Genomic DNA, 15,849 nt, shown 5'->3' with positions numbered 1-15,849 from the left:
GAAGTGCATAAGTGCTTGGTGAGTGACAAATGAAAATTTGAATGGATAATATGGTCCAAGTTTATAAACAGAACATCAAACCTACAGGTCAGACTGAGTGACAGCATACACAGCGATTGCCTTCATGAACATTATTCCCAGCGTATGGCACTGCCCAGGAGATGCTCTCTTCCCAGAACTGGGCAATGTGTAGAGAACACCAGCGTGAACGCATTCCTACAGGAGTTATGGTACCCCGAGTTCATGGACTCAAATCCCACTTCAGTGGGTGGTATTTAAATTGAATTAATGTCCACAGAACTAAAAAGCTCATTTCAGTAACAGTAGCCTTGACAATTATCATTGATTATTGTTCAAAACCTACTGATTCACTAATACCCTTCAGGGAAGCAAATCTGCTGTCCTTATCCAGTCTAGCCAACATATGGCTCCAGGCTCAGCCATGTGAAACACTCAGTTCCACGGCATTTAGGGATAAGCCTAGTCAGTGATGCTCACATCCCACATGAGTGTAAGAAAGGTGCCACTGACCAGTGAATGCCCTTTTCAGCAGGGGATATTCAGGATGCTCTGGCACAGTGCCCCATTGGTTCCCCAACTGCTTCAACACAAGGGGGTTAATCTGTAGTTTGAGGGCTATATAAGATTTGAAAAGGATCAATAATTGGTAAGTGAGATTCTTGTTGAAATTAATAACAATATTCTTTTATTGTGATTAGGTTCAGGTTACAGAACAGTTTCCACTTCAATTCAGTGCCAGAAATTCACTCCTGACCCACTCTGTAAATATCAGGTCATGAACCGATGGATTTAGGATCAGACCCTCATTAATACAGTGCAGGGCAACAACACACAGCAGCCCCAAGAAGCACAGGGTGAAGGGCAGAAGGGCACAGCTCTTGGGCTAGATAGCTAGGTTCGGAACGCAGAGAGGCAGGGTTCATGTAGGGTGGCACTGGAGGAAGAATTCTAGGGAGTTAGGAATACAGTTTGGAAGTGGGAAAAGGCAAGGAGTTTTGAGAAGGCAGAAGGAGAGGGTTTGGAGGGAGCAGAGTTTAGAGGGGCCGGAGGGACAAGATTTGAAGGGAACAGAGAGGCAGGGTTTGGAGAGGCAGAAGGAGAGCATTTGGAAGGGGGCAGGGTTTGGAGGGTGCACAGGGTTTGGAAGGGTGGAGGGAGAGGGTTTCGTAGGGACAGAGCTTGGAAGGGACAGAGGGAGAGGGAACAGTGAAGCAGTGGTTGGGGAGCCAGTGCTATGCAAGAATTACTTGATACTGAACAGCAGTTTCACTGTGGCATTTCCTGTTGATTTTCAGTTGCTGGTAGTCTATTTATCGGTGTTTCTCAGAGGCCTGACCTTCCTGGCTGCTTCAAGGACAGAGTGGATATCAACAGCGTCACCAAACTCCTTCTCCCGGTGCTCCAGGAGGACTCCCTGCGTGAATACAACAGCAGCTAGTATCAAGGCCAAGAGCAGCAAACAACCTGGTTCCACCCCTAACCCCCCTCCTCCTTTCCTATTCCCAAGTCCTTCCCTTCTCCCACACCCTCCCTTTCCTCATGTCCCTGACCAACCACTCCCCTCACCCAATGTCCTTCCTCATTCATTGCCCTCTCCCACTTCTCTCACATCATCTTCGCTCATCTTCATCCACTCCCCTCAACACAGGATAGAATGCAGGTACAGCAAAGTACTTCAGAAGGCAAATGGAATGTATGCCTTAACTGCAAGGAGATGTAGCTTTAAAGGAGGGAAGCTTTGCTACAATTGTGGAGGGCGTTGGTGAGACTACACCTGGGGCACGTGTTCAGTTTTGCTCCCCCTATGTAAGGAGGAATATGAAGAGATGGTCTTATGAGAAAAGGTTGAGCAGGTTGGGCCAATGCTGATTGGGGTTTAGCAAGGTGATCTTATTGATCAAGGTGGGGGGGGGGGGGGGGGAGGAGGGAGCTGATGACAGGGTAAATACTGAGAAGGAATACCCTCATGGGGTATCTAAAACAAAAAGGAACAGTTTGAAAATAAAGGGGTCACCCAATGATGATGAATGACTGAGGATGAATTTGCTCTCTCAGAGAGTCATCAATTGTCGGAATTCTCTTCCTCAGAGAGCAGTTGAGGCCAGATTATTGGAGATGTTGAAGGCTGAGTGAGACAGATTTCCGATCGATAAGGGAATCCAAGAATCAAAGATAATGGGGACCCTGCAGAAGTGGAGTTCAGGCCACATTCACATCAGCTGTGAACTTATCAAGGAGCAGTACAGGTTGAAGGGGCTGAATGGCATTCTCTTGTGGCTTTGAAACTTACATAATTGCCCTTTTGTATGGAAGCAGAGAGAGGGGCTGTAGTGATGGGGCTTTAGGGAAATGTCCATGCACAAGGAGATCAATAGTTTGTATTACAATAGAAGGACTTTCTTCCCAGATAACCCTGAGCCAGGCAACTGCCTTTGGGTCACCTCATTATTCACCGTCACCCTTCTCTCTTCGCCCCCCTCTCCTCACTGACACTTTTTTACCGGCTCCAATAGGAGTTCATTTTAGTCAAAACGATAGGTTTTTAACTGTTGGTTTAAAATTACCTGGGCCAACTGCCAACAATGCTTTCTTTTAGTTTTCCTTTGATTTTGACTTCATTAAGCTAGTGAGTTTTGAAAAGATTTGTAGCTCAGTTTGAGGTTCTGGATGTAGGTTTGCTTGCTGAGTTGGGAGGTTCATTTTCACACATTTTGTCACCGTACTAGGTAACATCTTCAGTGACCATCATTAAGCTCTTGATCTTCACTCAAATTTAGCTTTCAAATGTATGGATTTGTCTGAGTATCAACTTTATGTTTCTGCATTAAACTGCATTAATCTTCATTGGAACGCACAGGACTACATTGGGTTGCACTGGCCTACACAGGGCTTCATTGGTCTACATGGGACTAGACTGGGTTGTACTGAAATACACTGGTCTACATTGGGTTTCATTGGGGCCTCACTGGACTCAGCTACTCTATTGCTTTTATTTTAAAGTGACTTCATTTAGCCTCATCGGTCAACACTTCCATCATCTGGCTCTGCAACTTAGTTTTTCAGGTCAGCCATCCTTAGATTTCTGGCCAGAATATCACGCCTCTGAATATTCCTCTTCAGTCTCTGAATTTTGTAATCCTGGCCAACTCTGCCTCCGGCTTTCTGCCCCCTGACCTTTGCTGCAAACTCCTGGACTTACTTTCTAGCAGGAATATGTCCGTCCTTGTGTCATACAGCTTGTGGTACCCTTGCCTTCTACACCTGAGTTTGTGATGCTTCATGCTAATTCCATATTCTATCAACTGTGACGTCTGCCCTTATCACTGAACTCCTGTTATTATCTTCTCTCTATTCTATAAAGTCACACCATTTTAATCTTGAGACATAATTTGAATTTGCATCTGCCCATTCCAGTCTGCATCCTGTCCATCAATGCCGAGACAAACCTGTTGCTTCAGGTCCCATTTTCCTCTTTACTCCTTATCACTCCCCAGATGCCTTCACCCGGGTGAACAGAACAATAACATTTAGTCAGGCACGAGGGTGTGGTCTTTATGCCTCACCCCTTTGAGGGTGTGGGGGGTACTGAAAGCAATGACAAGTAAACCCTCTCAGGTCATCCCTGCCCCCACCCTACTCTGTGATCTGCTCCCATCCCAGCCATCCTGCCAACTCCCACAATCCCCCTCCCACTGCCTCATGTCAGTGGCATCCCAAAACAGATAGCTCAGAGTGGGAGCGAGGTTGAGAATTAAAATGACAGGTTACTGGGAGCTCGGGTACATGCTTATAGACTGAATGTGTTCCTCAAAGCAGTCACTCAGTCTGCGAATGGCCTTTCTAACGTAGAGGAAACCACATCATGAGCATACAACATTGAAAGAAGCTGAAATAAAATTCTGTTTCATTTGGAAAATATGCTTGAAGTATTTGCAAGATGAGAATGGAGGAGGTAAAAGAGAGAACTTGCATCTCCTGCATGCCATAGAAAGATGGCAAAGAAAGGAACGGCAGCATTGGGTTGATTGAAGGTAGAACCAGTGAACTGGGGAGGGACCGGTCCCTTCAGAATTTAGGAGAGGAAGGGGAGGTGTGTTTGGGAGTGACACGCAATGATCCACTGATAGGGCTGGAAGTTCTGGAATTGAGGGGAATGGTGAGAACAGAAGAGCATTAAAATATAGAATGGACACAGTAGAGCACCCTGTTAACCATAGTGAACAGATTCTTTTGTTGGGGGAAAGAGAAGAAAGACATTTTGAAAATGCAAATATAGAAGGCTGCACCATCCAAACAAACGTAACAGGGACTCGAGTAACTGGGGAAATAGAAGAGGAGTTTTGAGAAAGTATATTGAAGGTAACTATGGATGCACTGGGCTTAGGATGTCTATTACCAGAAATGGAAAAGATGGACTATGCATTCAATGAAAGTAAGCTCCTGAGGGGAAATGGAGGGATTGAGGGATTAAACATCCATGGTCATTGCTAACATTAGCATGAAAGAATGAATGGTCTCTTTCGGTTTGTAACTTTTCTGTAGTTAGAGTCAGGAAATTGTTGGAAATGACACAGGCTTAAGAACATGGGGTGAGAAAGAAATAGAGGTGAGGTAGGGAGAAACCAGTTCAGTGGATCTACCATAACAGTCCTGTTTGTGAAGCTTGAGAAGGAGGCATTGCATTTCCTGACCTGATCTCCAGCTCCGACAACAAATACTCCTCCAAGGATGAATCCTTCTCCATCTGTATTTCCACCGAATCCCTTTCGCCAGGCTCGCAAAAAATTCCTCCAAACACCCAGACGTAAAAGGCCAAGGAGTCCCATGGTGCGTTTGTTTGGCCCATAAAAGCGTTTCTAAAGATGGAACAATTCATACAGTCAGGCATTAACTGGATGGCAAACTGATACTGGCAACAAATGAACTCTGCAAAACATCCACTCCCATTCATTTCATAGAACACAATCTATTGTTGGCTCAATATCACTGATACACAAACAAACCAGATGAACACCTTCGTGTAAACAACATGCCACGAACACACACATCAGCCCACATGTAGATAAGACACACACACACACACACACACACACACACACAGTTGCGGATTAAATATTTACATCCCATCACTTGCGGTTTCACAGGCCATGACTTGACCCCTACCTCTTCATCTAGAAATATCTCGCCTTTGAAAAAGGGTTGGAAGTTCTTTAATTCATTATTGATATCTTCTTTGACGACTCCATACAGAGGGACCCCTAACTCGTCAAGCTGGGGTTTGAGAGAGGAGATTTCGGTGGCCTCCTACAGCAGAAGGAGATGACATCAGTTTAGTATCATGTTTTCTGAATGTTTCAACCTCTTTGGGGGAAAATTGGAAAAAGAGGTCAGGAATTACGATATACCATCAATCACACCTATTCTATCTGGCAGCTAGCACATAAACGTTACTCTGTTCATTTACAGACTAGTTGTATGAGAACCAAAACAAAACCTGCTAGTAAGTTTGAGTGAGACGAGCAACATTTAAAGCTAGCCTGCAATTCAGTCAATGCTAACCCCCAGGATGTTGATAGTGGAGGATGCAGCAATGGTAATGCCAAGGGGAGATGGATAAATTATCTCAATGGAATTGGTCATTGCCTGGCACTCGTATTGCACAAATGTTACTTTTTACTTGTCAGCCCATCCTAAATATTGCCCAGGCTTTGCTGCATTTGGGCAATGCTGTTTCAGCATCTGAATGATTGCGAATAGTGCCAAAAATTGTGCAGTCATCTTCCAACTTTATGATGCAGGGTTGCAGGCAGGGAGAGAGGGAGTGAAACATGAAACTGGGGTAAACACAAACAGCCTTCATCTTCTCCTCTTCTCTGCCCAAGAACCTATTTATCATGCAGCTGGAAGAGGAAGAATTTGATCTATTTTCCACTTCCCCATAAATTCACTCGATGCCAGCTAAGAGAGTGCACTACCAGAGGTAAACTGGTACACCCGACTTTAGCTCAGTCTTCATCCCCTCTCCTTTTCATGGAAATTAGGATTTGAGCCTCATCAGTCTCGTTTTCTACCTCTGCTTCTTAGTCAAAAAGACAAAAAGAAAGTTTGAATAGCCAAGAGACAAAGGGAAGCATACATAAGGTCTAGGCAGCTAAGAACAGAATGGGCCCTGGAGGAATATCGGAAGAGTAGAACAAGTCTTAAATGAGGAATCAAGCAGGCAAAAAGGGGTCATGAAATAGCTTTAGCGAGCAGAATTAAGGAGAATCACAAAGCATTTTATTTTATGTAAGAAGCAAGCGGGTAATTAGAGAAAGGATTGGTCCACTAAAGGATAATGAAGGAAGGCTGTGTGTCGAACCTGAGTGAATGGGTGAGATTCTGAATGATTACTTTGCATCAGTCTTCACTGAGGAGAGGAACATGATGAATGTTCAGATTAGAGATAGAAGTTTGATCACGTTGACATAAGTAAGGAAGGTGTGTTGGGTAGGCTAGATGTTATTAAGGTGGACAAATTCCCAGGACCAGACGGGATCTATCTCAGGTTGCTGAGGGAGGAGAGAGAGAAAATAGCTGACAGATATCTTTGTGGCATCCTCAAATACAGGTGAGGTGCCAGAGGACTGGAGGATTACTCATGTTGTCCCCCTGTACAAGAAGGGTAGTAGGGATATTCCGGGTAACTACAGACCAGTGAGCCTGACGTCAGTGGTGGGAAAGTTGCTGGAGAAAAGAATGGGTTTATCAGTGATAGGCAACATGGTTGTGTGCAGGGGAGATCGTGCCTTACCAACTTAACAGAGTTCTTCGAGGAAGTGACCAAGTTGTTAGATGAAAGTAGGGCTGTTGATGTCAAATACATGGATGTAAGGCATTTGATAAGGTTTCCCCATGGTAGACTAATGGAGAAAGTGAAGTCACATGGTGGGCAGGGTGTTCTAGCTAGGTGGATAAAGAAATGGTTGAGCAACAGGAGACAGAGAGCAGTAGTTGAAGGAAGTTTCTCGAAATGGAGAAAGGTGACCAGTGATGTTCCACAGGGGTCAGTGTTGGGCCACTCTTGTTTGTAATATACATAAATGATCTGGAAGAGGGCCCTGTTGGTATGATCAGCAAGTTTGCAAATGACACGAAGATTGGTGAAGGAGCAGAAAGCACAAGGGACTGTCAGAGAATACAGGAGGGTATAGATAGACTGGAGAGTTAGGCGGAAAAGTGGCAGACGGTTTTCAATCCAGACAAATGAGGTGATGCATTTAGGCAAGACTAATTCTAGAGCGAATTACACAATGAACGGAAGAGCCTTGGGAAAAGTTGATGGGCAGAGAGATCTGGGAGGGCAAGTCCATTGTACCCTGAAGGTTGCTGCACAGGTGGATAGAGTGGTCAAGAAGGCATATGGTATTCTTGTCTTCATTGGACGGGGTATGGAGTATAAAAGCTGTCAAGTCATGTTAAAATTTGTACAATACATTGGTTCGGCCACATTTAGAATACTGTGTACAGTTCTGGTTGCCACATTACCAAAAGGATGTGGATGCTTTGGAGAGGGTGCAGAGAAGGTTTATGAGGATGTTTCCTGGTATGGAAGGTGCTGGCTATGAAGAAAGTTAGGTAGGTTAGGTTTATTTTCATTAGAGAAAAGGAGATTGAGGGGGGACCTGATTGAAGTTTACAAAATTATGAAGGATATAGACAGGGTGGATAGAAACACGCTTTTCCCAGGATGAAGAATTCAGTAACGAGAGATCACACTTTCAAGGTGAGAGATGGAAAGTTTAAGGGGGATACACGCGGCAAGTACTTCACACAGAGGGTGGTGGGCATTTGGAACACGTTGCCAGCAGAGGTGGTACAGGCAGGCACGGTAGATTCATTTAAGATGCGTCTGGACTGATGTATGAGTAGGTGAGGAGCAGAGGGATACAGATGCTTAGGAATTGGGCGACAGGTTTAGACAGTAGATTTGGATCGGCTCAAGCTTGAAGAGTCAAAGGGCCGGTTCCTGGGCTGTAAACTTTCTTTGTTCTTTGTGCTCTGCTACACTGTACTTTTTAATGGACCCATTTGTTAACTACTCGGTTAAATTATTAATTTATTGCTCAACAATTGTTTTTAAATGAAATTTCTATTTACTATCGTGCCAAATCAAATCTTTTTTGAAATTTACTCACTAGCCTAATGAGTGACAGACAAATTGAAGTAGGATCCCCACCCACCCCCATTGGATAAGCCTGCTCAGGACACATCCTTTTTCTGGGGTGCAACAATGTGCAGTAGTAGAGTTGCCAACTTTAAGGGCATTTCAATGGTCATTGGATAAACATATGGATGAAAATGGAATAGTGCAAGTTGGACGGGCTTCAGATTGGTTTCATAGGTCATTGCAACATCAAGGGCCAAAAGGTGCTGTAATGTTCTATGTTCTACAGTGACATGGTTCCTGGACATGTGATGACACCCAGGTACTTGGCTCTTCCACCTGTTAAAGTTCTTAAAAACAGATCACTCTAAAAGTGGTAATACTCCAATATGTGCCTCTAACATGAGAACACTAAATAATTGTTTAGTTTCATGAAAAATTAGAAAATCAAAGTTAAAGGAGAAGGTTAGTGACAGGGCTTATTGTTGCCAGAAAATAAAAGGAAAGAATAGAACATGTGTGAACAGTATTCGCATCAAATATTCATAGAAGTGTGGAGAAATTTGATAATCAAATAAATTTAAATACTTTGTATCTTTACACAGGTAGCATTCAGAATAAGGGGGATAAACTAACCGCGAAAATCGAGAGAAATGGATAGGATCTCATTGTCATTATGAAGACATCACAGAATCATAGAGATGTACAGCACGGAAACAGACCCTTTAGCCCAGCTCGTCCACGCTGACCAGATACCCATACCCAATCTAGTCCCATTTCCCAGCACTTGGCCCAAATCCCTCTAAACCCTTGCTATTCATATACCCATCCAGATGCCTTTTAAATGCTGCAATTTTACCAGCCTCCACCACTTCCTCTGGAAACTCATTCCATCCAGGTACCACCCTCTGTGTGAAAATGTTGCCCCTTATGTCCCTTTTAACTCTTTCCCCTCTCACCCTAAACCTATGTTTTGGACACCCCTACCCCAGGGAAAAGACTTTCTCTATTTATCCTATCCATGCCCTTCATGATTTTATAAACTTATATAAGGTCACCCCTCAGCCTCTGACGATACAAGGAAAACAGTCCAAGCCTATTCAACATCTCCCTATAGCTCAAATCCTCCAACCCTAGCAACATCCTTGTAAATCTTTTCTGAACCCTTTCAGGTTTCATAACATCCTTCCAATAGGAAGGAGACCAGAATTGTACGCAATATTCCAAAAGTCGCCTCACAGCTGCAACATAACCTCCCAAATCCTGTACTCTATACTCTGACCAATAAAGGAAAGCATACCAAACACCTTCTTCACTATCCCATCTACCTGCGACTCCACTTTCAAGGAGCTATGAACCTGCACTCCAAGGTCTCTTTGCTCAGCAACACTCCCTAGGACCTTACCATTAAGTGTATAACTCCTGCTAAGATTTGCTTTTCCAAAATGCAGCACCTCACATTTATCTAAATTTAAACATGCTTAGTCCTTTGGCCCATCTGATCAAGATCCCGTTATACTCTGAGGTAACTTTCTTTGCTGTCCACTACACCTCCAATTTTGGTGTCATCTGCAAACTTACTAACTATACCTATGTTCACATCCAAATCATTTATATAAATGATGAAAAGTAGTGGACCCAGCACGAGTCCTTGTTGCATTCCACTGGTCACAGGCCTCCAGTCTGAAAAGCAACCCCCCTCCACCACCACCCTCTGTCTTCTACCTTTGAGCCACTTCTGTATCCAAATGGCTAGTTCTCCCTGTATTCCATGAGATCTAACCTTGTTAACCAGTCTCCCTTGGAGAACTTTGTCGAATGCCTTACTGAAGTCCATATAGATCACATCCACCGCTCAGCCCTCATCAATCCTCTTTGTTACTTCTTCAAAAAACTCAATCAAGTTTGTGAGGCATGATTTCCCACGCATATAGTCATGCTGACTATCCCTAATCAATCCTTGCATCTACATGTAGATCCTGTCCCTCAGGATTCCCTCCAACAACTGATAAATGGTCACAAGGAAATCAAAACTAGGTTACTAACATTCTATAAAACTAACATGCAGGAATATTTGACCTTTTGGAAAGACAGGTGGGAAATAAAAGGTAGCACTGTTAACAGGAGAGGAAATGAGGACAGTTGTGAGAGAAAATCTAGGCTTGAATGATGTAGAGTCCATTTGGATGGGAGGTTAAAAAAAAAGCAAGGGAATGAAGACATCGATAGGATCCCTACAACAGTAGCCGCATTGCAGGAAAAGCTATAAATCAACAAATATAGGAGCAATAATTATGGGTAACTTTAATCATTATCTGGAGAAAGAATCTGGGGAGATAGTTATAGGAACAAGGAAATGGCAAAACAATGAAATAGATATTGTGCATCAGATGCTGGGGTGGAAGGTACTTTGAGAATTCCATTCATATTAAAGAATTCGGTGGAGGAATTAAGTACTATCACCATCACTGGGGAAATAGTATTAGACAAGCTAATGGGGCTAAAGGTAGAGAAGTCCCCTGGAATGGATGGCTTGATTCTAGGATCCTGACAGAAACAAGTAGCTACAGAGATAGTTGTTGCATTGATTATAATTTCTCAAATAGCTTTGGATTCTGAAGAAACACAAAAAATAGCTATATTATTAGGCCATTCACCCCTTCGAGGCTGCACCACCATTCAATATGATCATGGCAGATCATGCAATCTCAGTATTCCATTCCTACCCTTTCCTCGTATCCCTTGATCCCTTTAGCTGCAAGGGCAAGGAGACCAAAGAGATCCGAGAAGATTGGAGAACTGCCAACATGACACACCTATTTAAAAAGGAAGGGAGGCAAAAAAAACTGTTGACTATAACTGATTAGCTTAACATCTATTGTTAGAAGGGTGTTGGAATCACTTGTTAAGTGATAGCAACACATTTGGAAAATCATAATCTAATCAGGTAGAGTTAACATGGCTCCAGAAAGGGAAATCATGTCTAACTAATTTTTGGGAGTTCTTTGAGGAAGTCGCAACCAAAGTGAATAAAGGGGGACCGGTAAATGTGTCATATTTTGAATTCCAGAAAGCATTTGACACGATACCTCAGAAAGGGTTAAGACATAAGATATGACGCCACAGTGTTGATTGGTGTGATTGAGAATTGGCTAGTAGTCAGGAGACAGCAAGTGGGAATAAGGATTTGTTTTTTTTTTAAGATGGTAACATGTAACCAGTGGGGTTCCACTAGGATCAGTGCTGGGACTGCAACTGCTTACAATATATATTAATGACTTGGAGGTAGGAAATGAATGTACTACAACCAAATTTGCAGATAACACAAAAATAGTTGGAAAGGCAAGTTGTGAGAGGGATACAAATCGTTTACAGAAAGATTAGTTAGGGTTAAGTAAGTGGGCAAAAAGTTGGTAAATTGAGTAATGTCGGAAAATGTGAAGTTGTTCATTTTGGAAGGAAGAACATCAGAACAGAGCATTATTTAAATGGAAGAAAGCTACAACTCAAAAGGACTTGGGGATACTTGTGCAGAAAACACAAAATGCTAGCACACGTGCAGCAGGTAATCAGGAAGGCTAATGGAAAAAAGGACAACATTTTAAAGGTGGAATGTAAAAATAGGGGAAGTCTTACTGCAAACATACAAGGTGCTGATGCGACCACTTCTGGAGTATTGTGAGCTGTTTGAATCCACTTACTTAAGGAAAAATATTTTATTGGAGGCAGTTGAAAGGTTTACTTGGACGATCTCAAATATAGAGCAAGTTATGAGCAAAGGTTAAACAGGTTGGAACTCTGCTGACTGGAGTTAAGAATGAGACGTGATCTCATTGAAACAATTGAGATTCTTAAGGGGGTTGTCAGGGTAAATGCTGAGAGAATGTTTCCCCTCCTGAGAGAATTTAGGACCAGAAGGCATAGTCTCAGAATAAAGGGGCACCAATTTAAGGAGGAATTTCTTCTCTCAGAGGGTTGAGTCTTTAGAACTCCTTGCCACAGGAAGCTCTGGGTCCTGAGTCCTTGTGTATATTTAAGACTGAAATAGATTGCTATCAGTAGGGAATCAAGGGTAATAGGGAAAGAGCAGGAAAGTGAACATGAGGAATGTTGGATCAGTCATGATCCTATTGAATGGTGGAGCAAGCTCAAGGTGTTGAATGATCTACTCCTGTACCTATTACTATGATCTTATGCAACATCAGTATTCACCACTACCTTCAAGTCTGAAAGGTCTTTGGAAGTACTGACTAAGGAGCCTTGATGAATCTCTACATTACATCTTGTAGATGGTACACATTGTGTCTCGGTGGTAGAGGTATTGAATGGAGTGCCAATCATTTTTTGTAAATGTAACTTTATGAAAGCAAACATTTTGGAACCAAACTCTGCTTTGTAAAGTGAAAAAGGAGTAGCAACCAAATACCTCCACCACACTGCTATCCACAGGACTTATAGCTGAGGGGTCAAGCACACTTGAAACCACCCACAGTATTCATGCAAGGTGCCTACAAAGTATGTGTCCATGTACTTCATACTCAACTACATTTACACAGGACTGATGATAATAAAACCCTCTCAATCTCAGTTTAAAAATGATTAACTGATCAAACACCAATTGCCATCTGTGTAGGTAGTTCCAAACATCTATCACCCTTTGTGCGTAGAAGGGCTTCTTAATTTCGCTCCTGACAGATCTGGCTCAGATTCTTAGATTATGTTCCGTGTCCTAGATTCCCCATCCTAATTGTTTCCCTCTGCACATTGTCTTTGCCCCTTAATATCGTGAAAAATGTGATCAAATCTCTCTTTAATCTTCTAAATTCTAAGTACATTAGATTGTTTAATCTCTCCTCGGCATTTAACTCTTGTAGTCCAAGTGGACAATCTTTCCCTTTCCAATTGTGGTCTCCAGATCTGTGCTTTGGCCTCTCAAATCAATGACATGATAACATCCTTTATCATTAAAGGCTGTGTCCCTCCCTCGACCTTCTCTTCTTTCCTGTAAACATTATAACCTGATTAATTCAGTGTCCACTCCAGATTGTTTTACAGTCATGTCATACTCTCAAAATTAAATTTGGGCCTGCAACCCCTTCATTACTATTTCTGTCCATAAAGAACACTCATTTGGGTTAGATATTAAAACTTGTTACTCAACTGTAATATTCTACTTGCATTTGTCTTATTTCTCTCTCCTGCTTTAATTAAATTGTTTAGCTTCCACTCATGTTGTGTACATTACTTGATGTTATTCCCTTGGTTTTCTTGAGCTCTTATTTAACCTTGTCCAACTGATAAACAGCTACCCCATGCATTGGTTTAAAGACTGCTGATCATTCTATTCCCAGGGTAAAAACAATGTCTGCAGATGCTGGAAACCAGATTCTGGATGAGTGGTGCTGGAAGAGCACAGCAGTTCAGGCAGCATCCAAGGAGCTTCGAAATCGACGTTTCGGGCAAAAGCCATCATTCTATTCCCAGCTGGGTCAGGTCCTTCACCGCCGCTCCCTCACCACCAGACGCCTGGAGGAAGAACGCCTCATCTTCCGCCTCGGAACACTTCAACCCCAGGGCATCAATGTGGACTTCAACAGCTTCCTCATTTCCCCTTGCCCCACCTCATCCTAGTTTCAAACTTCCAGCTCAGTAACGGTCTCCTTGACTTGTCCGGACTTGTCCGACCTGCCTATCTCCTTTTCCACCTATCCACTCCACCCTCTCCTCCTTGACCTATCACCTTCATCTCCTCCCCACTCACCCATTGTACTCTATGCTACTCTCTCCCCACCCCCACCCTCCTCTACCTTATCTCTCCACGCTTCAGGCTCACTGCCTTTATTCCTGATGAAGGGCTTTTGCCCGAAACGTCGATTTCGCTGCTCGTTGGATGCTGCCTGAACTGCTGTGCTCTTCCAGCACCACTAATCCAGAATCTGGTGGAGCCTGTCTGGTCATGCATTCCTTTCTGTCCCTGCACTGGCGCTAGCTTTCCATAGGAACCCAGATCATTCCTTCAGCCATGAAGCCTTAGAAGCTGCAGATGGCACTGCACTCCTCTCACCAGCTTATGCCTCTCTCCTTTCAAATACCCAAAAGCAGCCACCTGGTCAAACACTGATGTTGGGACCGTCCAGAGAAAGAGAAGCAAGACACTGGGAGTCTTCACACTTGCAGCCAATGCGCAACTCAGACTCTGGCATTGTGTGAAATTTAAGGGGAGGCAGAGTCAGAAACTGAATGTGAGGACTTTAATGACAGCGAGGTAGGGAATGAAGTGAATGGCACATGAATCAGCTCAGGTCGCATGTGGATTTTGCTGTAGGGGTTTGGCGGGGGGGGGGGGGGGGGTGGGGGGTGGGGAGGAGGTGATGTTGTTAAGGTCGATTGGGGCTGGGGGCTCAGACCATAATGGGTCTATTCAGACCCGGCAGCCCCAGAAGCAGCTGGTGTCTCTTTAAGTAAAATAGGCAGATGGATGAGGATAAGGTGGTGCTCAGTCTGGGAAAGTTCTTGCATTTAAACTGTAAATGAGTTATTGCATGATATGCAAACAATGCCATCACAGGAAGCGATCAGTGTTCAGAAATTATATTACTCATATAATATACTGTGGTACATATTGGCACCAATGATATAACCAGGAAAGGGATTGAGGATCTGAAAAGTGATTACAGGGAGTTAGGTTGGAAGCTGAAGAGCAGGACGAGTAGAGTAGTGATCTCAGGTTTGTCTCGTGGCACCGGTAGCAATGAGGTGAGGAACAGTTAGCGAATTCAGCATAACACATGGCTGCAAGGCTGGTGCAGAAGGGAGGGCTTCAAATACTTAGATCATTGGAATGCCTTCTGGGGAAGGTGGGACCTGTATAGGACACAAGTGTCCTGGGTAGGAGATTTACTTGTGTGGTTTGGGAGGGTTTAAACTAGTTTGGCAAGGGCGTGGGAGTCAGAGCTACACATCTGAGAGGGGGGTAGTTGTAAATGGGGCCGTAACAGGATGCTGTGAATCTATCAGGAAGGTTTATTACGTGATGAAACATAGGGATTCGTTAAAATGTGTCTGCTTTAAAGCAAGGAGTGTCAGAAATAAGAGCGATGAACATAGAGCATGGATCAGTACTTGAGGCCATGACGTTGTGGCCACAACAGAGATGTGGGTTTCACAGGGGCAGGAATGGTTGCTAGATGTTCCAGGGTTTAGAACATTTTAAAAGAACAGGGAGGGTGGCAAAAGAGGAGTGGGTGTAGCATTGCTAATCAGAGAGTGCGTCACAGCTACAGAAACAAAGGTTGTTGACGAAGGTTTGTCTACTGAGTCAGTATGGGTGGAAGTTAGGAACAGCAAAGGAACAGCCACCTCATTGAGGGTTTTCTTCAGACTCCCTAATAACAGTAGAGAGATTGAAGAACTGATAGGGCAAGAGATTTTGTAAAAATGTAGGTGTAGCAGGGTTGTTGTTATGGGTGATTTCAACTTTCCCAATATTGACTGGAACCTCCTTAATTCAGATGGTTTGGATGGAGCCATTTTGTTCAGGAGGGTTTCTTTACTCAGTATGTAGGCAGACCGACAAAGAGAGAGATCATTTTGGATTTGGTGCTTGGCAATAAGCCAGGATAGGTGTCAGATCTCGCGGTGGGAGAAAGCTTTGGTGACAGTGACCACATTTACCATTGCCA

The 15,849-nt window shown here is 43.5% G+C and overlaps 1 protein-coding gene across 3 annotated transcripts in view; it reads right to left on the bottom strand.

Moving 5' to 3' along the window:
* Window positions 1-677: 677 nt before the first annotated feature.
* Window positions 678-15,849, bottom strand: part of selenou1a (selenoprotein U 1a) — an 81,983-nt gene continuing 66,811 nt past the window's right edge. For all 3 annotated transcript variants that reach the window (XM_072558004.1, XM_072558001.1, XM_072558003.1), the window contains exons 4-6: window positions 5,185-5,325; window positions 4,713-4,877; window positions 678-1,435 (exon numbers count right to left, since the gene is read on the bottom strand). In XM_072558004.1, the coding sequence (XP_072414105.1) occupies window positions 1,328-1,435; window positions 4,713-4,877; window positions 5,185-5,325 (414 nt within the window). In that variant the 3' untranslated portion in view covers window positions 678-1,327. The remainder of the gene's footprint in view (window positions 1,436-4,712; window positions 4,878-5,184; window positions 5,326-15,849) is intronic.

This window comes from Chiloscyllium punctatum, chromosome 38 (assembly GCF_047496795.1).
Source record: "Chiloscyllium punctatum isolate Juve2018m chromosome 38, sChiPun1.3, whole genome shotgun sequence".
Taxonomy (NCBI): Eukaryota; Metazoa; Chordata; class Chondrichthyes; order Orectolobiformes; family Hemiscylliidae; genus Chiloscyllium; species Chiloscyllium punctatum.
The sequence above is the reverse complement of the archived record's forward strand: the minus strand, read 5'-3'. Positions and strand labels throughout refer to the sequence as shown.